The 14,492-nt window shown below is 40.3% G+C and overlaps 1 protein-coding gene across 1 annotated transcript in view; it reads left to right on the forward strand.

Annotated features, from left to right (window-relative positions):
• The window catches only part of RFX4 (regulatory factor X, 4 (influences HLA class II expression)), an 84,700-nt gene that overhangs the window by 3,157 nt on the left and 67,051 nt on the right, over positions 1–14,492 (forward strand). The window contains exons 2-3 of the mRNA XM_009333065.1: positions 3,230–3,316; positions 11,577–11,637. Of these exons, the coding sequence (XP_009331340.1) occupies positions 3,230–3,316; positions 11,577–11,637 (148 nt within the window). The remainder of the gene's footprint in view (positions 1–3,229; positions 3,317–11,576; positions 11,638–14,492) is intronic.

The raw sequence follows: 14,492 nt of genomic DNA on the forward strand, positions 1-14,492 counted from the left end.
TGTTTTGGCTTTTTATTTTTTTTGTCCTGCCTCTTTCTCTTTTTTTTTTTTTTTTGTCGTTTTTGTTTTATTTTAGGCAGGTGCTATCATATCTGGGATCTGTGGGTTCCTGAAGGGAATACTTTCAATTTCAGCAAAACTGTGGTTGTATTTTCTTTTAATGCCTGAAGGTATTCTTATTAATATTGGGAGTTAAAAGCTTTGTAAAAACTTTTTTTCTTTATACAAACAGTAAAAAATATCTACTTATTAATACTTATTTATACTTACATCACTCGATTTATGAGATAATATAGCCTTTAAATAGCTAGTTGGTTTTGTTGCATTTTATCATCTGCCAAATAATTTAACAAATTTGCCATAAACCCCCTGACATTTTTGCTCAAAAGAGTTAGTTTTCTTCATTCTTTGCTGCCAGACAGGTCATGTATCTTTTCAGGCTTGAAGAATTTCTATCAGCTATTTAAATGCAAGGCCACAAAGACAAAGCCAGACTCAGGCTGCAGCAAGCTGAACTGGGGTGATTGAGGACCAAGGGAGTTGCAGCACATAATTAAACAGTAACTGCACCCTACTCCAGAGACTTTGTATCTTGCAGTGTAAACTGCTTGCTTTACCAATGAAAAAGGGGTATATATGCAGCTATCAGAGACAGTGTGTGAACAAGGGTGGTGAAAATTGTTGTCGAGTGACACTTTAGAAGTTTTTTTTCCTACTACTTAGGCAGGGAACGTGACTAAAGATGGCTGCTGCCAGTTCCCTGCTGCCGAGGGAAGAGGATGCATCCCAGCTTCCCAGCTCTCGGTGCTGGGAGGAAAAGAAAGGGCAGAGCTGGGCATCGGTCTCTCCTTGGCGCTAATGGCAGCCGCCTTTGCTTTTACTCCCTGCAGCTGGGCTCAGAGCCAAGGGAATTATATACAGCCATGGCTGTGCGCTGAAAGGAGGAGGAGGATGTAGGGTAATCTTTCTCAAGGCTTCTTGCACCTCTCTCTGGTGTTGTCCTCAGCAGCAAGTTTCTCTTCACCTCGTAGTGATCCGTGAGGATCCAAGCTCCCGTCCCCCAGCTCGCAGTACTAAAACGGGAGAGGAGAGATGCTGTTAGCTCGGTTTTAGGGCAGTAAAAGAAATCTGGCACGAAGCAGCCATCTCGTGTTGGCCTTTAGACGAGGAGGTGATACACCCCCACCCGATGCAGCTGAGCAGCATGAGAAGGGAAAGCCTCGAAGTTAGAGTCGCTGCAGGCTTGTGGGTTAGTAACTTAGCAGGACCTGATTAGATGGCACAGGCCTCGCCGGCAAGTTTTGAGTTGCCGTGTCAGCAACCTTAAAGTGATTTTTATACAAGGCCATGTTGAATTTGATGGGAGAAGAAATATCCTGAAAAATCTATTGACAACAAGAGTTATTTTTGCTGATTTTCAGAGAAGTACCTCAAGGGAGCAGGCTATAGGGAAGAAGCAGCGTGGTCATGAGGCTCCGTAGGCACAGGGCAGTTTGATGGTGAATGAGGAAGACGCACACAGGGACATACGTGCTTGTAGTGATCGATGAAGGCAGCACAGCAGCGTGTTGTTTACCACGGGCAAATAGGCAGAGGGAAGGGAATGGCCTGGAGCTGCCACAACCTCTCTTACACTGCCTGAAAACCAGAAGCGCACAAAGCAGCAGTACCTGGAGTCTCATGGCAGGGCCTGGAAATCAACTCTGAAGGGCTCTCAGCAGACCTTTCTGAAGTCCTACACAGGTGCCATTGCCCTTTTGTTTTTGTGGCAGTGCAGAGTGTGTGTACAGAGGAATATACACGAGTTTGTGCAACTGTCTGGGTTTAAAAAGCATTTTTTCTGCAGGATGTGTTTGGCCATGACTATTCCTGTATTTATTTATTGGTGTCTAGTGCTGAAATGAAGTCATACCAACTTTTACCTTCTATAAACCAGATTGGGCACCTTTCCCAAGACACCGGGCTTCTGCTCTTCCTTCAAGCCTGCTGCTGTGATGGGCTTTCTCTGGCTGGCAGACTGCTGCCTGCGCTGTGCTGGTAGCCCGATGTGTCTGGGGGGGGGTGGCTTATGGAAAGGAATCTGCAGCCATTTCCGTGTCTTTGAAGGTGTTTCTGGCTCTGGCAGTTTGCTGATGGCGAGGCCTGTTTCCCCTTACTTCTTGTGCATCTCTTTGCTCAGTGGGGTTGTTTCCTGTCGTAATGTGTGGGGTTACCTTGCAGCCTTCCCACCTGTCCCTTCTTTTTCTTACTTTGACCACAGGGAGCTCTGTGAGCATAAATTCATTTCTGCCCACGTGCACGCCCTTGAAAAATAATCTTATGGGGGAGGTCAGTTTATTGCAGCAATATGCAGGGACTCCAGGCAAACTCAAGGACTCATATTTCATCCTTTGTCCAAGGAAACACATAGGAAGGTGCAACTTTTGCCCTGAGGACCTGTAGCAGTAAATTCTGCTGAGCCTGGTGCATCCTCTAAAGTCATCAGGGGATGTATGTTATAGCTTCCAGAAAGAAGAACAGTGGAGTCAAATCACTGTAATGCTGTACCTCATCTGACTGGCGGGAATAAATTGGAAGTGAGAAAAAGGGAGGACAGGAGTGGTTTGAGTACCCATTGTGAAGTGACAAAGGTTCGAGTAGCTCAGTGGCTGCTGACTCGATACATTGGACCTTTAGCAGCGTGGAAAAGATCTCGGTAGGGCCTGGGACTCCACCAGGGTGAATGGGGTCGTAGGACTGGACTTCAGAGAGCACAGTTTGAGCCCCGCTGTAACAAAAATTCACATGAATGATTGATTTTACACACATGAAGAGTTCTTTCAAAACCACTGGAAATACTCGAGCATGTAAGTCTTTGCCAGACTAAGACTTAGAAATTAATGTGATTTACGTGTTTCAGTTGCCCGCATGAGATGATTTTTTTTTTTTAATGTATCGTGTGATGGGGAGGGGAGAGAATATCCTGAGGACCTTTGTTATGTGCCTGGAAACGTTTCAGCCTCTGTCGTTTAAAAACAAACAAACAAAAAATGAGACTACAACGCAACAGCTAAGTTTGAAAGCAAGAAAAGATTTTCTTGCTGAATAACCTCAGACTGAGCGTGTTTTAACAGAAATGCTACAGAACAGCATCTGTTGAAAACCGGTGCTCTATTTAGTTTTATGTGTTGGAAGTTTATTTTCTATGCAAAGACAAACACAAAAAAAGAGCATCTTTGTTCTTTTGCAGAGAGTTGGATTGAACGATGTCTCAATGAAAGTGAAAACAAACGTTATTCCAGTCACACCTCTCTGGGGAATGTTTCTAATGATGAAAGTAAGTAACTTGTCATTCATTTAAAATGAGTGTGAACGTGTCCAAGTGCTAATTTCCTGCTATATGTTGCTACATCTTGGTAATATTTTTAGTACTCTAGTTTGAGTAGCCAAGTCACTTGACACATCCAATAGTTTTATTAATTTTTTTTTCTGGAACATTTAATATTTTGCATTATTTAAAAGGAAGTAATACTATCTATTAGCTAAAACAACCAGAAGAATTTGTGTCACTGAGTAAAGGTTGGATGACCTCTAAAATGTGCTGTTGTTATTACCTCATGAGTAAAACCATCTGTTTGGCTTTTCACTGGTGAACACCATGCCGTTGAAAAACAGGAAAAATTGTGCTGTTTTTCAATACTACTATATTAAATCATACATATAAAATCTTTATTTTAAGATTAAACAATCATCAGATTAAAAAAAATCACATTTTAAATCATGGTATTGCTTCCTTTTTAGTCATAGAAAGAGAACAATTATAAACCTAGCTGATTTTAAAAGAGCTATTTTTTCTTATGTCTTCTAGTTATGGTAATTTTAGATCTTGATTTTTAACAACAGCAGGTAGTTAAGAAGATCCCCAAATACCTTAAAATAACCTAACTGTTTCTTTTTAAAATTGTAAGACAATTTTTAGTTTACCATTTAGTTCTCCCTGTTTATGCAATTTCTATTCTACTTAATTTGCCTAAAGCAAAATACTCTTCATGTTAGTTTTTCTCTCTGTATTTCATATGTTAGTTCATGTTATAGGATATTAATGCAGACTGAATTCTTTAATTCAGAAAGACCCACATTTTTATAATAGTCAAGCACATAAGTTTATAAAAGGTATTTTAAATCACTTCTTAGTTGGTGAATGTCCCTTTTACATTTTTTGCATTTTAAAAGAACTGCTTTGTTTTGATGTCACAGTAAAATTACATGCCTTGCAGTACAGAGTTTTAGTGGATCACAAAATTTGCTATATCGGGGCCCTACTCTTATTTGTCCAGGGTTCTCTTGAGGCAATATCTCTTCTGAAGGAGAAAGGAGGTGTTAGAAACATGGTATTTATTCACGACTCCCAAGCTAAGGACAGTGGATAAAAATCCTTAAAGACGGACAATAAAACTTGGACAGGTTTGGGGTTTTGATTTTTAAAAATTAAGGAATTATAAATTAGTTTCTCTTTTAAAAATAAAACTGTAGTGAATTGTAGTGAAAAACAAAAAGCATCTGCTTGTTAATTTGCATTTTATGGGAACCTGTGAGACAAAATTCATTTCACTCTGATGCTACTGAGAAAGTGATGGAAAGAATCTGTAACGAATGAGATGTGACTTCAGACTCCTAATAGGTTCAGAATCCAGGATTCAACCCTATTGATTTTAGTAAGCTTTTCCTTAGACTCACAGTTCAAGACAGTATTGTCAAGGTGATTATTTAGCACCAGTAGCTATATTAAAAGAAATTATAATGTTGTAATTATAAGTCTCCTTCTATGTTCTGTTCTAGATCTGTTACCCTAAATAGGTTGCAGTAAAACTAGTGGTAGTTTGTTATATGTGCTCTCACTTTAAATGTGAGCACGAGAAAACTTCCTCATACCTAGGGACAGTAAGAAGCGGACCTTAGCAAGAGCAGGTATTTCAGACAATGGCATTGAGAAGACAGGACGGCTGTTTTGTTTTCTGGTACTGGAATTAAGGGGCAAGCGATGATAATGAAAGGCAGCAAATGTAGAACTGATAAAACAAATATATAAATGAATTTACCCCATGATTCGTGTGCAGAAGACAATGTCACAGTATATAATGGAAACCCAAATAAGAGTGAGAGTTCATTTCATCTAGCTTCCTTCTTAACAGCCAGTTCTTCCAGATGCTTCCTTTGCACTGGTACCAGCATTTCCGCAGTGCAGATAAGAGAATCAATCCACCTGAAAAGTTATCCTTGTTTTTAGGGGGGAGGGGGAGGGGAGAGGGTGAAGAAGAAAGAGTAGGAAAGAAAAATAAGCCACTTGCCCAGCAGCAAGAAGACCAATAATCTGTGAAATCCAGAACGAACTAGAAGTTTCACCTTAGAAATCATTGTATTATGTGCTCCTTTCCAGCCCTTGAGTTCTTTCTAACGTTTCCCTAAAAGTGCCCACACACCAACCAAGACATTTCCAGACCATCGTGTCACTCTTTGTCCAGCCTCTGTCACACATTTACAAACAGCAGGAGGCAAAATGTTTTGAGAAAAACCTATGTAACCCTATTTGAATTCTTCAGAACGGTGGTCAAATTGCTGTTGTCAATGGAGCTCCAGTTTTCATCCGCAGCCAAAAGAAGGCATCATCCATCTTTCTCTTGACTACTTAGTTTTTTTGTCTCTAAATACATTAGCTAGCTGTTGGCTGGACTCTACCAGAGAAAATGTAGTTTTTATGGTGGTTTGTTTTGGTTTTTTTTTTTTTGGCCTTGCATCCAGTGAAGTCTATGAGAATTTGCACTGTGAACTGATAATGTTGTTACTCAGTATCATGCTTGCTCTTATGACTGTTTTTTCCTGGATGTTTTTAGAGTTCATAGTGGTTTAGGACAAGAGAAATAATTTTGCTGGTCTCCTTTTCCATAGTTGAAGTATGCTACAGAACCATACTTCAGGCCACAGGCCGCAGGGGTCCTTTGCAGTCTTCTATTCTCATCCAGACACCTCCAGGCCTCTTGAACCTGAATTACATTGTGAAGGGAAGCAATGACTCACAGCTGTGGATTCCCATGGTCTCACCGCTTCTTGGGGCGCTTCTTACCCTCTTGGAACCTTTTATGACCTCTCCCAAAACACAGCTTTTACACTCTAATATAAAAATTCTAGGTAAATTTTATTTCAGTTTCCATTTTTTTAAACACTTTTTCCTTCCACCACTTCCACACTCTATATGTTAGTCAAAAGATCCACAGGAAGAGGGAATGGTACAACCTCATATCTAATAAATAAAAAAAAAAAAAACCACAACATTTTCTGTGTACTTCACGTTGAGCCAGATTCTCCAGATTGAAATAGGGGTGTGGAAGAACACAATTCAAGGATTATGAAAGTTTCAACTTCAGTTCCCTGGGGAAGGAGTCATGACATTACATGATGAAGTGGAAGGGTTCCTTGTCCAAACTTTTTTGCATGTTTAGAAATGTGAACATGTAGACAATTCATATGAGATAAAAGAAAAGATTCAGACTACTTTTTGCACTTCAAAAGCAGTGTTCAAAATCCGTGTTCAAACTGGCTGAAATGGAAGATTTATCCAATAGTTTCTTTTTTTGTTTGAACAAAACCTCTTATTCTTCCATTTAAAAAAATGTTTGAAAAAGAGCTACTTGATTTCATTGAAATTTTCCTTGGGGAAAATTCTTTCTTTTCCAATCATACCTACTCAATTAGAACTATGCTCCCATGTTTCTCAGAGGGTTTTAAAAAACTCACTATTTTAAAAGCATGGGATACGTGCTAATGACCCTGAATCTTATTTATGGCTACATGTAAGTAAGAGACAAGGTAGCTTCTTACTATCGCTTAATTTTAGCTAAGGGCAAACCACTTTTGGGAACAGTCAGAACCTGGGCTGCAGGGGCTACAGAGGAAGAGGCTATTTCTCTGAAAGTTATGGAGCTACCTGAACCAAGGGAAGGATTTTATCCATATAAAGCTACTAATAACATATTAGCTCCTCGGAGGTTCTCTGAGACACACAGAGGCAGCACTGGGAAGTGCAGGACTCTTCTATAATGTCCAGAGTAGAAAGCAGAGCTTTAACTCCACTTTAGTTATGACAAACAGACTAACATCAACATTTTAGAAAAAGGTGTACTAATGCAGGGTCTTCACTTTGTGGATGTTCCACTTACTGTGTTTAAGGCAGCATGCTTAAAGAGGTGCTGAGCATAGCTCCTATGGTCTCCATGTCTCGCTCCAAGAAGCAAAGAAATCCCTCGAGCTGTACCTAAAATCTGACAGCAGAGTTAGAGGATACTGCTGAGAGTTCAGGGAAAGCCACAAACATATGCATAAGATACAAACAGAACTCTGCTCTGGTGGCTTTGAAACAGAATTTTGAAGGGAGAAAGACGGAGCTGTTAGTAAGGAAACTTCCATAGAGTTTGGGAAGAAAAAGATTCTCTGATATCTCTGGGAGCCAAGAAATATTATTTTTCAAGCACATCGATGATCCCAGTTTTGAATATCTTTGAAGGCTTCTTCCATGCCGAGAGTTTTACTTGCAACTGTCTAAGCTATTACCTGCTTTCAGCTTGGGATGAGTACCAGGTTTCCCACCTAACCAGGTACCATGAAGATAGCTTTCCTTGGAATGCTGGTAGTCCTCCCACTGGCAGTGGAGTGAACACACTAGATCTGCTCCTAGCAAATGTTTCTCCCTGAGGTGCTATGCAGCTGCCATATGTGTGAATACCTGCAACAGTGCATCAAGAGCAGGGTTTTTCCTCATGAGTTTAAGTCCTTTTGTATTTGTCACAGAAGAATTGTCAGCTCTGTTCCTTGACAGTGCCTTGAAGCAAGACTTCTTTTCAGTGTCTTTATTTCCTTTCTTTACAAAATAGATTGGATTTTAAAAGTATTGAATTTTAAAAGGTATGGGTTCATTTCAATCTACAGTGCTGTTCTGACAGGGACTGATAAAATAATGGGCCAAAAAGTAAGGGGAAAAAACCAGCATTCCTTACCTCTTTCATGCTGTACAAACAGATCTGGGATCAGACCTGAGTCAAGAGTTACACAAAACATTCCCTGCTCCATAGGGAAGCCATTAAGTGCCCTGCTAACAGCTGAAATATAAGGAATAGGGATATTTATTATTTTCTGCTAGTCAATTATCTGGTGAGATTACATTGTTAAACTATACGAGGTAGAATAAAGTGCTTGTATGTGTAATACTAGAAGTTTGTATTTCTAGGTCCCCTCCATTCCTATACCATGTGCAATTCTTTCCATCTATTTAATAAAAAAGTGGAAGTTTTCTGAAAATAAATATTTTAGCCAACACCTGGTGAAAATGAGAAACATCTTGGCTGACAGCTGGCCCATTGGCAAAAAAAAACAAAAAGAAAAGTTCTGTTTTCTTGTACAGAGACTTGATCTGGGGGAGACAAGCACTAACTCTGTGAAAAAAGTAGTTTTGTTGAAAATCCAATTGTTCAGTGGGTAATATTTTGATGGAAAATGGTGCTTAAAGAATTTTTTTTAGTAAGTTCAAAATCCATCATTTTCCTTCTTGGTTTTAAGGGACAGTTAGTGGATGATGCTGAAGAGTCTTGAAGAAGGATCCCCAGGAAACAGACATACCTGAGGAGGGAGACTTAAATTGCAGTTTATGATCTTATTGTTAGTTTGTGTTGTTAAAACAAATCCTTACATGGAAGGAGCTGAGTATGGCTGCCTTGTAGTGTGTCTGAGGGCAGGTTTGGTAAAGCACCTGCTCACAGGTGCTCACCCTTAATGCGAGTAAAAAACAGCTGGGGGAGGGATGGAAGGGATGTAAAGACTCTAATATTGTATAATTCAGATATTGGCTTGATGTCTGATAGAGTGCCACATATCTAGTGGAAAATTAAGTCTAGTTTGCACAGGTGAAAGCCATCTAATAACAGACCTTTGAATACTAGCCCCCTTAAATCAAGAAAGATAATCAAAAGTTTTATTCCGGGGAGGGAAGAGTAGTACCTCTTGATTTCACAGGCAGAGGTTTACGACTTCTGCACCTTAGTTAGACGAGGGGTTATTTAGATCAGTGGCTTTCAGTCTTTCCAATTTGCATCTCCCCTAGCAATTTCCAGCGAGGTAGAAACCAACTGTACGCTGAACTTAAACCAGTGGATGGTAGGCTTTGACACTGACATAGAAAATACTGATTAAGAAAATGGATGACTTTCACCTGGGAAGCAATAACCTTAATTTGAACAGGAAGATGGTGGGGCACAGGAGGAGGACTGGGCCCCCATGTGCTGCTGATACCTAAAGGCAGCAGCTTTGGTGGTTGTACCTCACTGTGGTGTCTCCCTCCTGGCAACAGCAAAGGCCTGAATCCCTGCGCTCAGTAGAAAGGTGCTGCAGTGCCTGTGTTATGGGTCCCTGTTGGTGAAGCCTGCGCATCCCCGTGACTGCCAGCTGTAATTTTCACTACTAAAGCAGGGGAAACTCCGGGCCCCCGCAAGCACTTTGCCCCCTGCAACACTTTGCTGAGACGTACTGTTTACAGCTAGTCCCCTTTCACTTTTACCTCAGGAACGGTTGGGAAGCCGCCGGCTGCTGGGCACCCATGGGGCCTTGGCAGGCTAGACCAGCCTGCTCATGGGTGAAGGAAGCTGCAGCAACCTCTGTGCCCCAAGCCCGGGGAGCTGCCATAACTCCCTTTCAGCCCTGCTGCCTATTTTTTCCCTGGCTGGGACAATGGGGAAGCTACAGCAGGACACAGGACTGGACCGGGCTCTGGTCAGGCTGCCTGCCTTTTGCCCCTCCAGGGTGACCACAGGGCCTTCCCTGCAGGGGCTCTCTCACCCTCCCAGCAGGCCCTCTCCCACCTCCAAGCTGGGCCAGGGCAGACATGGCCGCCCCTTCCTCCCCGGGGAAGGCAGGAGACAGGCGTGCTCTTAGGGCGTCTGTGCTGTCGGTTGAGGGTAAGAATGGCAAAACAGTCGGTGTTGTGAGAGGGGATGGCCCTGACTATTTTATCCACCCAGTGGTTTAAATCCGTGCTGCACAGCTCTGCCTCCCACTGCGGAGAAGGCGTTTGTCCTGCCGCCGGTGAGGCCGGGGGCTGTTGCTGAGCATCAGCAGCCGCGGCAGCCACGGCCGCTCAGCATTCAAGCCCTGTGTGCCATTTGTTTAGGAAAAACAAATGAAAAACACAATTTAAAAGTGATTTGAAATGTGTATGTTGGTTCTATGCGCTGAATAAAAGCAGGCCCCTGAAAGGCAGGGAAGGAGTGTGCGGTCCAATAATTAGAGGCCTATTGTCATGCAGATGCAGAAGAGGGGCTGCTCACAGTGTCTGCCTGTAACTGTAAATCTGGATTTTCCTGACATTCAGGGGACCGGTCTCACAGGCTAAAGGATGTTCGGTTAACAGAATTTGCCCTATATGTAACGGAAGAAATATTGTGGCGCGAGGGCTGAAGACAGCGTTTTCCGAAGTGGCGTTTTATTTGTGTGCACCGGTTCTTGGGACTGCACAAAAGGCCTCCCGATGGGGTCTGATGTTCAGAGGAGATAGCCCAGCTCCCTTAAGATTCAGCATCCTACAGGCTCACTTAAATAACTTCTAAAAGTTAATTGTATGCAGAAATGAAACTTGCAGCATGCTGTACAGGCACAGTGGTTTACCTCACTGTTTAGGTATCAAAGCCTTCTGCACTTAACATTTTCATCAGGGACAAAGTTGTTAAAATATCAGACTGTGTTTGATACGACAGTGTTTCCCAAAGAATACCCTTCTGGAGATGCTGATTGTGCTTCACTCTCAGCTTTCCGTTAGGACTGTTTTATATGCTTCACAAATCACAATTTAATAGGAATTATTCTAGACATACTTTTAAATTTTTGCAAAGAACTAATGTGAACTGGGAAAAATCCAGTATTTTAAACCAGTTTTGTTTTCATTCTCTTTTTCTTTATCCATCTTTTATTCAAATTTTTGGAAGGTCAGCAAATCAGAGAGTTACCTTGGAAACCGTTAATGAGGAATACTATCAGAAAAATTAACTGAAAAGGAATAAAGTATGTTATAGAATGTTTTTCATTTCAATTTTTCTTGTTCAAAATTAATCTTTGTAAATTTGTAAACATCTAGTATGTATCGTATGTTAGGCTCAGAACAGTGGATGAACCCCATTAGGTTAAATGCCTCATATAATATAAAAATTGGTTAAGGCAGCTGTTCCCTTAAAGCAGGTGAAAGTTTTCTTATGCTTTGACATCCTGCTAGAGGTCTAAGATTCACTTTTTTTTTTTTCATATAAACTTACTCTTTCCAATGTCATTATTCCTATGCACCACTCTGCTCCTGCTATCAGTGATGTTCGCAAGCTTTATTGCCTTAAGCAGTATCTACAGATGTTAGCTTAAGGACCATCATTATTTACATTTCCACAATTTAGCAAATATTTTGGGAAAGCTTTGACACCTGAGAACATTTTTATCAGATAATTCCTTACCCGTTTACAAACGCCTGAGCAATTGCTACAGAAATTACATAGTATTTTTTTGTTTCTTAACAGATGAGGAAAAAGAAAATAATAGAGCATCAAAACCACACTCAACTCCAGCTACACTGCAATGGTAAGATGCCTTTTTAAAAAAATCAAGAAAACCTGTTGGTGTTTTTTATTATCCTTTTTCCAGCTGAAGTGAATAGAGGTCTTGGACATCTTATACAGTTCTAAAGATACTTTCACTGTATGTGTTTAACTTGCTCATTAGCATCCTGTACAGCATTTCTCAACAAATGTCTTACTCTTATGGGATTTATTTGAACATAAGAAACCTCTGATACAGTTTAGAAGATCTACTTGGCATATTTGTTTGCCACTTTGCCAGCTGGTGATTTGTGGTTTGTCATCGTTGTCATATTTATGACAAAAAGAAAACTAGTACTGAGATTTTTTTTTAAGACTTACGTTTGTTTCAGTGTATGATGAAGCCCAACTTTACTGACTGTTTTACTGAACTGAGATCCCTGTAATTTAACATAGAAGACAACAAAAGAAGAGAGAGAGTTTGAGGTTTGATTAATTTGCCAAAATCCCCTTGCAAATTTAGTGAGGGGAAAAAAGGAAGGGTAATTAGGAAGAGAGAAAGAGAGGATGGGGAGAAGAAAGTTTGTGAGTCAGTCTACTGTGCTATGAAAAATGAACAAGTTCACTGTGATGTACAGCAGTATTTTTGGCTGCATGTTCTGTAACATTACATATACTTCTGATATGTCTTTCTATAGGTTATTTCTTAGACTTTTGTTGACTTTTCCCTTAATTTAGGTTTTTAATTCTGGTTTAGCTTTCTTAATATTGTACATGATCAAGCATCTTTCGGGGGTTCCTTGTATCTGGCAGAACAGAGCTCTGTTACAGAGAAGCCTTGGAGCATGCTTATCTGAAAATCCATACTCCTTAGCTTGTTTCAAGTCTTTTAAAAAAAGGCCTTTACTTCACCTGTAAGTACTTCTCATAGTTTTCTGGATGAAAAGATAGATTATTGGCAAAAAATGTGGGGTTTTAGCAAAATGTTAGCAAAATTATTTTTCTGCTTCTGTCAGTCTCTTGGGAGATCTAACTGAACAAACAGCAAAGAATAATTCATTCAGTGATTTTTACTCTGTTTCTCTGCCTGTGAAATTCTGTGATTCTTTGAAATATGCATCAAGAGGTTTACAGATTATTTCATCTATATTTGCTCTTTAACGTTGATGAGTTGAATTTTAGATTTAAAAAAAAAACAAACCTGTGGGTTGATTTAGAATAAGGTTGCTGCAAGTATTCCGTGTTCTGCCTTGAAGAAACTTGCAGACGCTTCCAGTGCAAATACTGGGATGTGAAAATATAAATAAAGGGATTTCGTTCTGAATTGCTGCTTCTTTGTACATATTTGTTTCACCAAAGTGCTGTTTTTCAGAAGTTCAAGAAAAGTGAATAAAGAAGGAGAGTGACTACAGACAGAAAGAAAATTGTTAAAATAATAGTGAAATATCATAGATATATTTTATTATTTTCTATTATTCACCCAAACACTTCAACACAGTTCAAACAGGATAACAAAGAACTATCTAGCTAAAATAAAATAGCAGGCAGGGCTTACCAGTCCCAAATTCAGAACAATGTTTATTTTCCAGTAGAGTCAGTTAAGAGACTTTTCCACAGGAGCAAATAACATAGTAGCCAAGAAGTCAGAGTTAATTAGAACATGCCAATGATACTGTTCCCAACAGAAAACATGCAAATACTGTAAACAATCTTTTGCCAAATACTTTCAAGCTTCCTCGGTCATAAAGGTTAGTAAATCCCTAAACTCCTGGGATATTGAGCCCTGCTGGAATGCAGTGTGCACGCTAATGCTCATTCAGCAGTGTTTGCAATAGAATCCTAGAATTTTGATTCTGAAAAGGCTGCTTACATCATCTTCCCTTCCCCCTTGCTGGTGTACTGGCTTACTACCTGTCTGTTGTGTTATGTTTCTTACAGATTTATGTAGGTCAGATATTCTCCCCTTTGAGTCTTTTGGAGCATCTGCAATTTCCTCTATTTGATTTTCCACCCAGAAATACATGAGGGAACAGAAAGCAAAGAAGTTTTCAAGTTTAATTTCTTTAGCTGGTGTCAAACTGAATTATACTATTGGCTCAACCTGTAGGTAAAAGTTTCCCAGCTTAGTAGCTATACCATAGAACAGTTTTCTGGTGGTTTCCACATGCTTTTCAGCCTACATACTGCAGCTTTGAATTGGTATTGCCTGGAGAAACTGTGCTACTGGGTTTGATACGCTAAGTAAAATTACAAGCTCAAAAGTTGTGGTCGAAGTGCTAAAGTAGTAAGCTTGCTTTGTGTGCAGATGTCAAGTTTCCGCTGTTCTGGAAAAACAAACATTAGCATTTGCTATTTGTACTAGCAACCCATGGGTTGGTAAACTATTGTGGTTAGCACTGTACAAATGCTTCTCTGAGCGCTTCCTGTAGATTTAGCTTCACATGTTTGACAGTTTTGCCTCCTTAGGCCTCAGACCAAGTTTTTGCATAGTAAAGAAAGACAAAAGTCTAAATTTACCTGAATATGCCCTGGGTAAGCATGTGTCCTACACTCCTACTGGAATCTCCGGGCCAGATTCAAGTGATGGAAGTGGTGGGGTAAATCATCGACCAGATTTCAGGGTAAAGTACCAAACTTGCCTTGTTCTGGCAAACAGAAGCACCATGGTTGCCTACAGTGTCTGGTGTCTGCCCAGTTAAAGCTGGTCATGTTTTTACTGTTAGATGCTACTATCATTTACAGCTAATGAAGGCAAGAGCGTGTTGGAGAACAGAAACAGAGGAAACATCAGTAGCAAGGAAAAAGAAGAGGGGGAAAGTAGCAGGGAAAGTGAAGCAAGACATAAAGGAAGTATTTCAATTTTGTCACATGGTTCCATATTGCCATCACCTTTAGTAG

This window comes from Pygoscelis adeliae, unplaced genomic scaffold (genome assembly GCF_000699105.1).
Source record: "Pygoscelis adeliae isolate BGI_AS28 unplaced genomic scaffold, ASM69910v1 Scaffold38, whole genome shotgun sequence".
NCBI lineage: Eukaryota > Metazoa > Chordata > Aves > Sphenisciformes > Spheniscidae > Pygoscelis > Pygoscelis adeliae.